At 44.5% G+C, this 12,934-nt stretch overlaps 1 protein-coding gene across 2 annotated transcripts in view; it reads left to right on the top strand.

Annotated features, from left to right (window-relative positions):
* Positions 1-12,934, top strand: part of ttll5 (tubulin tyrosine ligase-like family, member 5) — a 419,059-nt gene that overhangs the window by 207,756 nt on the left and 198,369 nt on the right. For both annotated transcript variants that reach the window (XM_059648892.1, XM_059648891.1), the window contains 6 exons: positions 1,677-1,837; positions 4,261-4,603; positions 4,743-4,863; positions 6,141-6,287; positions 11,138-11,232; positions 12,551-12,684. In XM_059648892.1, the coding sequence (XP_059504875.1) occupies positions 1,677-1,837; positions 4,261-4,603; positions 4,743-4,863; positions 6,141-6,287; positions 11,138-11,232; positions 12,551-12,684 (1,001 nt within the window). The remainder of the gene's footprint in view (positions 1-1,676; positions 1,838-4,260; positions 4,604-4,742; positions 4,864-6,140; positions 6,288-11,137; positions 11,233-12,550; positions 12,685-12,934) is intronic.

Here is a 12,934-nt window from a genome sequence, read left to right as displayed (position 1 = left end):
AACATTCTCATTTTCCACTTGGAGCCCTGCAGCCTCTAGGTCTCAACATTGAGTTCAATGACTTTGAGCCTGATTTCTCAGCCATGATTTCATTTTACCCAAACCCACAACCAATTCTATTGTGACATGTATTTAGCAGAGTAACCCCTACTCTTAGCTCTTATTATTACATGTTCAGTTCTCTGCTGGCCTGGCCTACTATCCATTATCTCCTTGTTTACCTACCCCTTTCATATTTCTCTCTCCCCGTGCTCCATCTCCATATATCTGCTCACCTCTCCCCTTCCCCCACCTCCCCAAACTTAGTCTTCAGAATAAATGCCACTTTTTCCTAGTTGCTATCAGTTCTGATGAAGAGTCACTGGACTTGAAATGTTAAATCTGCTTTTTTCCCATCGATTCTGCCAGACCTGCTGAGTTTCATCAACAATTTCTGTTTTTGTTCTTGATTTCCAGCATCCGCAGTTCTTTGTTTAATTTGCTCGGCAAAGTTTGTTAAAAAGAAGTCACTGGGTCAAAATCCTGGAATTCCCTCCCAAACGTCATTATGAGTTAACTACAGCAGGAGGACTGTAGTGTTTCAAAAAGGCGGGTCATCACCTCCTTCTCAAGGGGCCAATAGGGATGGACAATAAATGCTGGCCAGCCAGCGATGCCCACATCCCACAAGTGAATGAAATAAAAACAAACTTTACTGTGCAAATAATTATGCTGATAACCAGTTGAGGATTGTTAATCAGGCAAACAGTTTGATGTATTCGCATGCGCTGGCAGCTAAATTTATCACTACGCAAGGCCCTGTTTATTTCAGACAGAAAGAAGTTGTCCACACACTGAATCTGTTTCATCTCAACCGCAGCCTAATTCTGGGGCAATGGCCTGACCAATCAGAGTCAACCTGCCTGTTTTAACATTCAAAGCCTGGCAGTTAACTGTCAAGCAGCATTAATGGGTACATTCTTTGCACCAATCAGAATCCACTTGCTAACAAAGTAAGAGAGTGCCAGGGCATAATAAATGTGAATTAGATATTGGATACACTGTCATATGGACACATATCATTTCATTCATGTATTAATAATGCTGATTAATGCTGTCTAGTGCCTGACGTTGGTGCTGTTCTAATGCTAATCAATACCTCTGTGATGTTAGTGTTATAAAAATGGTAGTTTATAGCTCTGCAATGCCGTAATGTTTTTTGCTGCAATAATCCTGATTAATAATGCTGTAATACTCTGATGTGATTGCTGTAATAATGTTGGTTAATAGCTCTGTAATAATATCCAGGTGTTAGTGCTATAATAATGCTGATTAAGAGTCCTGTAATACTCTCGCATTACCACTGTAACAGTGTCAGTTGATTGCTCTGTGATACTTTTTTTATTCTGATTCTGTTTTCTAGATAGCTTTGTTACTGTATTATTAACTTTACATTGTGTGAACTGAGAGGATATCTCCCCAAGAGATGGAGATTCCTTATTACTGCAGATTGTGAGAGTCAGCACAGATGTTTACTGACACAGACTAGTTTGATTTGTTGCGATTTGATTTGTGGTGTTAAAGAATTCAGAATTTTCCTCCTGAAAAGTAAGACAGTCCGTATAATCAATATTCAGTTTTTTTCATAGAATATGAATATTTCTGCATTTTTCTTTTCCTACTCCCTTCCCTTTCAGCAATGGTGTCTTGCAGAGCAATCAAATGTCCTTCCGATCAGAGGTGCTCCTTGTCGAGGTTCACAATCATGTTCAGCAATATGAGAGGAAACTGTTGTCTCTGGAAGAGAGAAGGAAGCAGAACCAAACTGCTGCACAGATCGCAATGGGAAAAGGTGCAGGTCAGTTATTGGTGCATCTGTGTGGAATTTGTAGCAAGACTCATTGACTCTCCTAGTAATGTCTCAATAATGTTCCACTACAACTGGCACTCCGATGAGAGTCAGCACCTTCAGGAGAGGAGCGGGACCCTGTACCCCAGAGAGAATCAGCACCTTCAGGAGGGGAGGGGGACCCTGTACCCCAGAGAGAATCAGCACCTTCAGGAGGGGAGGGGGACCCCGTACCCCAGTGAGAGTCAGCACCTTCAGGAGGGGAGGGGGACCCTGTATCCCAGTGAGAGTCAGCACCTTCAGGAGAGGAGGGGGACCCTGTACCCCAGTGAGAGTCAGCACCTTCAGGAGGGGAGGGGGACCCTGTATCCCAGTGAGAGTCAGCACCTTCAGGAGAGGAGGGGGACCCTGTACCCCAGTGAGAGTCAGCACCTTCAGGAGGGGAGGGGGACCCTGTACCCCAGTGAGAGTCAGCACCTTCAGGAGAGGAGCGGGACCCTGTACCCCAGTGAGAATCAGCACCTTCAGGAGGGGAGGGGGATCCCGTACCCCAGTGAGAGTCAGCACCTTCAGGAGAGGAGGGGGACCCTGTACCCCAGTGAGAGTCAGCACCTTCAGGAGAGGAGGGGGACCCTGTACCCCAGTGAGAGTCAGCACCTTCAGGAGGGGAGGGGGACCCTGTACCCCAGTGAGAGTCAGCACCTTCAGGAGGGGAGGGGGACCCTGTACCCCACTGAGAGTCAGCACCTTCAGGAGGGGAGGGGGGCCCTGTACCCCAGTGAAAATCAGCACCTTCAGGAGGGGAGGGGGACCCTGCACCCCAGTGAGAATCAGCACCTTCAGGAGGGGAGGGGGACCGTCTACCCCAGTGAGAGTCAGCAGCTTCAGGAGGGGAGGGGGACCCTGTACCCCAGTGAGAGGCAGCACCTTCAGGAGAGGAGCGGGACCCTGTATCCCAGTGAGAGTCAGCACCTTCAGGAGGGGAGGGGGATCCTGTACCCCAGTGACAGTCAGCACCTTCAGGAGAGGAGGGGGACCCTGTACCCCAGTGAGAGTCAGCACCTTCAGGAGGGGAGGGGGAACCTGTACCCCAGTGAGAGTCAGCACCTTCAGGAGAGGAGGGGGACCCTGTACCTCAGTGAGAATCAGCACCTTCAGGAGGGGAGGGGGACCCTGTATCCCAGTGAGAGACAGCACCTTCAGGAGGGGAGGGGTACCCTGTACCCCAGTGAGAGTCAGCACCTTCAGGAGGGGAGCGGGACCCTGTACCCCAGTGAGAGTCAGCACCTTCAGGAGGGGAGGGGGACCCTGTACCCCAGTGAGAGTCAGCACCTTCAGGAGGGGAGGGGGATCCTGTACCCCAATGAGTCAGCACCTTCAGGAGGGGAGGGGGACCCTGTACCCCAGTGAGAATCAGCACCTTCAGGAGGGGAGGGGGACCCTGTACCCCAGTGAGAGTCAGCACCTTCAGGAGGGGTGGGGGACCCTGCACCCCAGTGAGAATCAGCACCTTCAGGAGGGGAGGGGGACCCTGTATCCCAGTGAGAGACAGCACCTTCAGGAGGGGAGGGGGACCCTGTACCCCAGTGAGAGTCAGCACCTTCAGGAGAGGAGGGGGACCCTGTACCCCAGTGAGAGTCAGCACCTTCAGGAGGGGAGGGGGAACCTGTACCCCAGTGAGAGTCAGCACCTTCAGGAGAGGAGGGGGACCCTGTACCCCAGTGAGAATCAGCACCTTCAGGAGGGGAGGGGGACCCTGTATCCCAGTGAGAGACAGCACCTTCAGGAGGGGAGGGGGACCCTGTACCCCAGTGAGAATCAGCACCTTCAGGAGGGGAGGGGGGCTCTGTATCCCAGTGAGAGACAGCACCTTTAGGAGGGGAGGGGGGCCCTGTATCCCAGTGAGAGTCAGCACCTTCAGGAGGGGTGGGGGACCCTGTGTCCCAGTGAGAGTCAGCACCTTCAGGAGGGGAGGGGGACCCTGTACCCCAGTGAGAGTCAGCACCTTCAGGAGGGGTGGGGGACCCTGTATCCCAGTGAGAGTCAGCACCTTCAGGAGGGGAGGGGGACCCTGTATCCCAGTGAGAGTCAGCACCTTCAGGAAGGGTGGGGGTCCCTGTACCCCAGTGAGAGTCACCCCTTTCAGGAGAGGAGGGGTCCCTGTACCCCAGTAAGAGTCAGTACCTTCAGGAGTGGAGGTGCCTCTCCCCAGTGAGAATCAGCAGGGTGTCCCTTTTCCTGTGAGAGTCAGTAGGGGGCCTCTTACCCCAGTGATAATAAGGAGGGGATAACCTTTACCCAGTAACAGTCAGCACCTTCAAGTGAGGAGAGGACAAACAGGTAAGAAAACATAGAATCCATCAAATGCCTTTTTTCTGTCTTTGGGCTTCCATATGTCAGGTTGAACCTTTGATATCTGTTTAACATTTCAGGACCTTCACACAAAGTTGCACTTGCTCCTTCGGGTAGTGCAAGTTGTGAAGCTGAGGGTGAAGAGGAGGAGGAAGCAGAGAATGATGAGGAAATATCAGGGAATGAAGCAGAAAATAGTGAACACACCTGCCCTGCCCATGTCCTGGCTCAGGAACCAATCTCAAAAAGCTCGAGAGTCAGTAATGTGAAAATGCAGGAATGCCTGGAACTCACTGAGCAGGAGGCCGTTGGCAAACAGGTGCCTGGTCAGGAACAAGCTTTGACTCAAACTGAAGAGGAAGAAAACACCAAGCAACCAAAAGTTAACCTCCTTGAGATGTTACAGCGAGGGGGCAATCTCAGGTTGGTGCTAAGCACTAAAAATGTCTGCATTGTCAATGATCTTTTAACACTGATGATTGTGCATTAGGTTTGAAGAATTGTTCCTATTTTTGGCATTACTGAATCTAATGCTGTGCTACTCTTCAATCTGTTTCCCCAGCAAGGTACAGGCACGCTTGGCCTTCTCTGCCTATCTGCAGCGTGTGCAGTTCCGGCTGCTGAAGGAGCGACTACGTCAGAATGAACCCACCACACTTAGTGACCAGGAAGAGAAGCAAATGGTAAGTACATTGTATCAGAGATAATGGGAACTGCAGATGCTGGAGAATCCGAGATAACAAAGTGTGGAACTGGATGAACTCAGCAGGCTAAGCAACATCTTAGGAGCACAAAAGCTGATGTTTTGTGCCTAGACCCTTCGTCAGAAAAAGGTCTGGGCCGAACCCGTCAGCTTTTGTGCTCCTAAGATGCTGCTTGGCTTGCTGAGTTCATCCAGCCCCACACTTTGTTATCTGGTAAATACATTGTGGCTGGTTCTGAGTTTATGTATGAAGCTAAAGCAGAAACTGACTATGAGCATCATCAGCTTTAGTTGACATATAACTTTGAGGATTCACAAGTGATCAGGTCAAGAACTTCTGTGTGCACCTAATGTTTTTTTGGTATCCTGGAGATTATACCTGAAACAAAATGTTAGAGAATGGTTACATGTTCAGCTTGGGCAGCATGGAAATATAACACAGCAAGACAAGCTTCAACTGGTTAATGAACACCTTCTGAAGCTGCTGATTTACTTGCTAATTGCCACCCCTCAGTTTTCTCCTTGGTAGTCAGCTGCAGCTCCCTACTCTATCACTTGGCCAGCCATCCATTCTTCCTGTCTGTAACTAAACAACATACGCCTTGGGAGCATCAGATCCGAGCTCCATCACTTTCCAACAACCGATAGGAATGGGGAGAAGCCATTCAGTTAGATTATGGCAGATCTTTACCTGAACTCACTTTCCCCTGACTTTGATCTGGATCCCCTGCTAACCTTACCTAAATACAAATTTATGACTCACTCACTTGGAGCTGAACATTTCACTCGGCTCCCAGCATGATGGAAGGTGTTGTGAGCAGTGCTAACGAGCAACGCTGCTGACACTCATTTTGGGTTCAGGCAAGGCCTCTTCCATGCAGTTTCCATTAGAACTTTCATTCAAACATGGACTGAGGAGCTGAATTCCAGAGGTGAGGCGAGAATGATTGTCCTTGTCATCAAGGCCACATTTGACTAAATGTAGCATTAAGGAGCCCTGGCAAACTGAAATCATTGGGAATTTGGAATAAGTTCTCCAGTGTTTGGATTCATAACTGTACATAAGAAGATGCTCGTGGTTGTTGGAAGTCAGTTGTCTGAAATGATTTTGGGCAGAGTGTCCAATCCTGACCCCAAGACACTCAGACTAGGGGAGGCAGTGTTACGTTAGAAGCTTCTTTTAATGGTCAGCAAATTTTTGCCAAAGAATGATCGAGCTCCCTATCCTAGTGACAGTCCATCCTTGTTCTCTGATAGGATCTGGTGGTCAGGTTTTTGAAGCGAGCAGCCAGTAATCTTCAGCAGTCAGTGATGGTGACATTGCCCAGCCGTCGCCTTCCAATCTCTGAGCGCCGACACATCCTGGCACAGCAACTTGGGGTCTTCATACGCAGCTACAGTAAGGTAAGGGTCATACAATCATAATCTTGCACTTCGAGTCTGGAAACAACACTCACGAGTTTACAGATATCACTTTGTTCTAGAACAAAAATATTTTCAGTTTGAGTGAGAGTGGGGGCTACAGGGTGAATAAACTAACTGATGAAGACACCGAGTTACAGGAAAACTATTCTGCGATAAGGAGGAATGCACTGTTAGCAGGGACATTATAGTGAGAGTGACTGAAAAGAGCATGAATCACATAGCTTCATCAAGGGAGAGGTCATGTATGAAAAATCTTTCAGAATTATTTGAGCAGGTAATGAGCAAGTAAGACAAAGAGAGTCAGTGGTCATGATCTGTTTGGATTTCCAGTAAAGATTGTGAAACAAGAAAAGAGTCATGGTGTTCGGAGGAAAATACTGACATACTGACTGGCAGGAAGCGTAGAGTCAGAATGAAGGGGTCTTTTCCAGGATGGCAGCCAGTGACTAGTGGAGTTCTGCAGGGGTCAATGTCGTGATCACAACTTTTCACATCATACATTGACTATCTGGATGAAGGAACTGAGAGCATTGTTAAGTTTACAGATGACACAAAGATAGGTGAAGGGACAGATAATATTGAGGAAGCAGAGAGGCTGCAGAAGGATTTGGACAGGCTGACAGAGTGGGCAAAAAATGTGGCGGACGGAATACAGTGTGAGAATGTATAAGGTTATGCACTTTGGTAGGAAGAATAGAGGTATAGACTGTTTTCTAAATGGGGAAAGGCTTCAGAAATCTGAAGCACAAGGGACTTGAGAGTCCTCGTTCAGGATTCTCTTAAGATTAACTTGCAGGTTCACTTGGCAGTTAAGAAGGCAAATGCAATGCTAGTATTCATTTCAAGAAGGCTAAAATACAAGAGCAGGGGTGAGATTTTATTTGGAATATTGTGTGCAGTCTTGGGCTCTGTGTCTAAGAAATGATATGGTGGCATTGGTGAGGGTAGCGAGTTTTGAGAAGATTTGTAGCTCAGGTTGAGTTTCTGGATGTGAGTTTGCTCGCTGAGCTGGAAGGTTAGTTTTAAGTCGTTTCGTCACCATTCTAGGTAACATCATCAGTGAGCCTCCGACGAAGCGTTGGTGTTATGTCCCGCTTTCTATTTATCTGTTTAGGTTTCCTTGGGTTGGTGATGTCATTTCCTGCGTTGGTGATGTCATTTCCTGTTCTTTTTCTCAGGGGATGGTAGTTTGGCTCCAAATCAATGTGTTTGTTGATGGAGTTCCGGTTGGAATGCCAATTAGAATGGTGACGAAATGTCTGCAAACTAACCTTCTAGCTCAGCAAGCAAACTCACATCCATTGGTGAGGATCTAGAGGAGGTTTACAAGAATGGTCCTGGAGATGAAGTGCTTGTTATATAAGGAGTATTTGAGGAGTCTGGGTCTGTATAGAGTTTAGAAGGATGCGGAGGAGATTTTATTGAAACTTACAGAATACTGAGATGCCTGAATTGAGTAGATGTGGTGAAGATGTTTCCACTGGTAGGAGAGATTAGGACCTGGGACATACCCTCAGAGTGAAGAGATGACCCTTTAGAACTGAGATGTGGAGGTGAATTGCTACTCATTGGCACAGTGGTTGTGTGCTCAGAGCGGTTTCCAGCGCCAACTGTTGATTGTTTTTTCTCAGTTAGGACCAGTTGTGTGGACCGGGAATCATCAGCATGACAACAACCCTTTATGTAGCAGGTGGAAAGAGGCAGAAAGCCTCCAGATTTTAAAAAGACAACATCTATCTCTCTCTCTGCTGAGGAGTAACAATTGGAAGATAGCTAGCCATTCTCACTCACTGTTTGCCTTTAAGCTACTACCCCAACCAGTTACTGAGAGACTGAACAATTACTGTGCTAACTGCCTTGTGCCTTCCATAAAGAACCAAAAGGACTTGGATAATAGAAGATAGAAGATAAGAAGGACGCAGTAGAAACAAAATCACATTTCATTGAGTTCTATCAATTTGTGTTTTTGAACTGTATTGATCCAATATTTGTTCCTTCACCCATAATATCTACACATATCTGTCTGCATGTGTGTAGGGATTTAAGTGGTAGACTTTAAATTAGAGTTGTAAGTTGATAATTCATATTCCTTTTGTGGTTAGAACTGATTTAGTTGTAATAAATAGTGTTTCTTTTAGGTAAGTAACCAGTATGTTATATTAATTTGTTCATCACGCTGGTAAACTGGGGAATTTGAGTAGTGTGATTAAATCTTTAAGATCTATGATGACCTGGTTGTATTGGGGTCAACTGTCAGTGCACTTTCCAAGGTGAGTCATGATCGGGTGCTGCAAATAATTATGAAAGGTAATAAAATGTTCTCAGTTGTTGTGAGGGAAATTGAATACAACAGTAGGGAGGTTATGCTTCAGTTATATGATGCATTGATCAGATTGCATCCGGAGTATTGCCCACAGTATTGGTCACCTTATTTAAAGATCCAAATATGATTGAGTCAGTTCAGAGAAGATTTAACAGATTAATACCTGGATTGCATGGGTAGACTAGTTTATGAGGAAAGGTTGGACATGTGACATTTTTATCCACTGGAGTTCAGAAGAGTAAGATCTAAGTTGATTGAAAACATAAAATCAAGAGGTGTGGAGAAGATGTTTCCTCTTGTGTGAGAATTTAGCACTAGGGATCACTGATTAAAATTGGGGTATGCCATTTAAAAAATAGAGCTTTAGAATAAAATGCAGCAAACTACAGCAGATAGTTGTGGCCCACAGCACTAATCCCTGTGGCACTCCACTGTTTAAAGGTTGAAGCCCTGAAATTGCTTCCTTAACCTACTGTGTCTTCCAGTAGCTAGCCAACCTTCTACCCATGGTAATAAAGCACCCACAACACCGTGAGCTCTTATTAAATAGCCTTATATCTAGTACCTTATTAAACACGTTTTGAAAATCCAAATATGTTACGTCCATTGGTTCCCCTTTATTTCTGTTTGTTGTCTCCTCAAAGAATCCTGATAAGTTTGGCAGATATGATTTCCTCTTCATGATACCATGATTTCAATCCAATGGGATGAATAGCCTCCTGCTTCTGATCTTTAGTTTGCTTGCAAACATGTCTTCATATAAATTTCATCCCTTTCCATGCCCATTTGCTTCTGTAATTCTGATCATTTCAGCATCACTATTTTAATCACTCACATATTGATAGCTGTGCCTTCTGGTGCCTCAGCCCAACTGTTAAAAAGTTAACGCTTTCCTTGTTAAACCATTGTACATTTCTTCACTTTCCCATTCTAAGATGTTCTTAAACTCCTTGTCTTTGTCTAAACTTTAGTTCATCTCTTTATGTAATGTCCCTTTTTTTGTTTACCATACTCTGATACTTTTTGGAATTTATAATGCATTAAAGTTATTATTGAAATACAAGTCATTGTCATTATGGTACCAATCTAGATCTCTAACCACTCCCACTCCATGAGGCTGTGTTTGATGGTGACCAGTTGGAAATTCCAAGACTTATCTCAACAGGTTCTTGGGCATGGAAATCAAGGATGTGGAAGAAAGATGGGTGTATTGATTTCAGATTGAGATAAACTAGGACACAGATTCTGGAGGTTAAGTGGTCTCCTCCTTTCTATGTTCTTATTAAATTGGCAACTGGCATTTTATAGGAACTTGTACAAAATTGGAAATAAGATGCCAACTAAGCAACTGATACAGTATGCTGAAGAATTCTCTGGCACTATGCATGCAACAAGTATTAAATCCAGCAGGAGAAACACAATGACCCCTTAAGTTTACTGGAATCTGTGAAAGAACCTCCTAGGTCCCTATGAAAACACAGCACATTTCTGAAGTCTAAGCATTGCCGTCCTCCCTCTGTGAACAGCTCTCTGCGGGCCATGATGCATTACTTAAAAAAAGTCCTGTTGATCCAGATGAAATTGGGAATCAGAGACAGCACAACATGATTGCTGGTGCAGAGAATGGAAAAACGTCACTATGGTGCAGTATGGGGCACTTGTCTAAGACTCATTCCTGGAAAATAATAAAGCTCACTTTACTCAGAGCCTACATGGAAATTGTTTCATGTCCCAGTGCTCATATCTCTTACCTTTTTCAGCACCAATTTTACAAAATAATGTTTCGCTAGAACTTCAATAAAGTTCCAAAAGTATGATTCACTTTCGTCCACTATTTTACTGTCTGATATTTTCTTTTTTCTTCACTTTCTCTCTCCTGTCTCTCTCGTCCTCTCAATCAGTCATTGCTTCTATTTACTGTTTATTTTTTCGTTATTTCCTCTGAGACAGGCTATTGTAGAGGAAGGGCAGGAGGCCAGCCAACGTTTTGTTCTGCCAGTTGTAATTAATGAAGAAAAGTCAATCATGTCTCTTAGACACCTGAGTTCTCAAATGTCTTAGAACCTTAAATGCATTTATAGTTGCATGTGGGGCTTGAATGCAGCAACCATTGTTCAACAGCAAATTCTCAGAAACTTGAACTCCATACTAGTTCGTCTGCTTTTGGTTATATGGCAAATTAAAGGAGCTTTGATAAAGTTATCAGTTGAATGTTGTTCATGAAATACTGGAATGTTTTATGAGATGACAGATTAAATGTCCTAACTAATAGCAAGTGCCTCTGATCGTGCAGCCATCTATCAGTAGTCCAACGGTGTGTAAACCTGGTTTACATGCTCAAGTTCAGGAGTGGGATTTGAACCTACAACACTCTGAATGATGGTGTGAGTGGAGGGAAAATATGGTGAAAAAGAGACATTATAGATTGTCCTCAAAAGTAAGTTGCAAAGTTGAAAAATCATGCAACTGGGAGCTTGTCATACCAAATTCTGAATTTTAAATGCAGGAAACAGATCGAATGATTAAGAGAAGCCAGATGGATCCAAAGCTGGAGACCTGCATCCAACAGGAAGAATTCCAAGTATTTGTCAGTAAAGCCAGGTGAGAGGAATGGAAAATGCATTACACTGCTGTGGATAATGGGGACTTGGAAATGATTGCAGTCTCCTGATTCACAGACTGCTCAACCCGAGGACTCTACATGGTATGAGGGTGACGTCATTCTCTGCTATCGTGCCGAGCCCAACGTGAGGTCATTCCTAAAATGCAGCTCCAAGAAGATTCTTTTGTTTGTCTTTGGAGGGAGATTTTGGAAAATATTGGGATATGAAGAATATTACTTAGAGTTCTGACGTGAGAATTAGGGTAAGGCCCTCTGTTCTTGCCTATACTCTGCTGACTTTGATGTTGAGGTTGAGCCACCCTCATCAGAGGTCAAGGACAAAATATGATCTCTTGATCCAGTATCCTGATTCTTCAAAAACTTCTGCTTGTTCAATCCCACCACTGCATGCCCAGTTCCACTGCTGTCCATCCAAGTCCACCTCTGCCATTCCCATTCACTGATCCAGCCTCATCTTCAAGAGGTAGACAAGCACAGATAACATGCTGTGATCATGCTCATGCAGTAGTGAAAATATAATACCATTGCCTTCATTTCAATTTGTGTTCCTCATCGCTTTTAAAAGACCATCCTCTGCTTCTTTGAACTTTTTGTTTATATGGGCTGGACAAAAGCTAGACTTTAGCTAGATATTTGAGCAGAAAGTGGTGAAGGTTTTCAGGTTAAAATCAACAAAACTTTCAGAACTTTACTGTAGAACTGGAACAAGTTGGTGGTTTTAGAGGGTTTTGAGTCATTATGGGTTGTGGAGCAGTTTTGAAGGGCAATGATGGTTGAAACAAGGCAGCAGCTGGTAAGATAGAATTACCAAAGAGAACACAGGAGTTTTAGCAACCCTTTGGGCCTGTTTCAGGAAAGGAATTGGATAAGTAATCAGGAGCTGAGTTTGGAGAGAGTTAAATGAATCCGTGGTTCTCCTTATGTGGAGTTGAGGGGAAGACATGAATTATATTTCTTTCCAGACATCAACAGACCTCCTGGATCTTGCAGTGATTTCTGTTTCTTCAGTTCAGATTTCAAGCAGAGCCAGAGCCAACTTTTCGCTTTTTGCTTGTGCCGTGCATTTAAAAAAATCTAATTGTTCTAATGGTGACAAAGACAGAAATTGCTGGAAAAACTCAGCAGGTCTGGCAGCATCTTTGGAGAGAAATCAGAGTTAACATTTCGGGTTCAGTGTTTTTGAGTTCTGCCAGACCTGCTGAGCTTTTCCAGCAATTTCTGTTTTTGTTCTGTTCCTGATTTCCAGCATTTGCAGTTTGTTTAACTTTTTGCACAAATTCTAAAACTAATTTTCAGTGAGAATGATCTGGAGGAACTGCTCACAATCTACACACGTAAAAACAAATCAGCCAGTGTCTTCCTGGGATCTCAAACCAGGAATGGGAACCAGAGCATCAGCATGCAGCAAAGCAGCACCAAATTCACAAAAGGTGGGTATCTGCCTGCAGCTGGAAAGTAAGGAATACATTAATAACATTATTTAGCAGGCACTCTTGGCTCCTCCTATCTATGAAACCCGTACTTCCGGTTGTCAAATGTTAATGCATTTTTTTGTCGATGTTTTCCTTGTTAAATTCCTTCATTAGTTCCTTTTTATAATGAGAATTATTAATGGAGTCATAGTGTTGGACAGCACACAACAGACCCTTCAGTCCATGTCAAACAGATATCCTAAATTAA

This window comes from Stegostoma tigrinum, chromosome 10, assembly GCF_030684315.1.
Source record: "Stegostoma tigrinum isolate sSteTig4 chromosome 10, sSteTig4.hap1, whole genome shotgun sequence".
In the NCBI taxonomy this organism is placed as follows: Eukaryota; Metazoa; Chordata; class Chondrichthyes; order Orectolobiformes; family Stegostomatidae; genus Stegostoma; species Stegostoma tigrinum.
The sequence above is the reverse complement of the archived record's forward strand: the minus strand, read 5'-3'. Positions and strand labels throughout refer to the sequence as shown.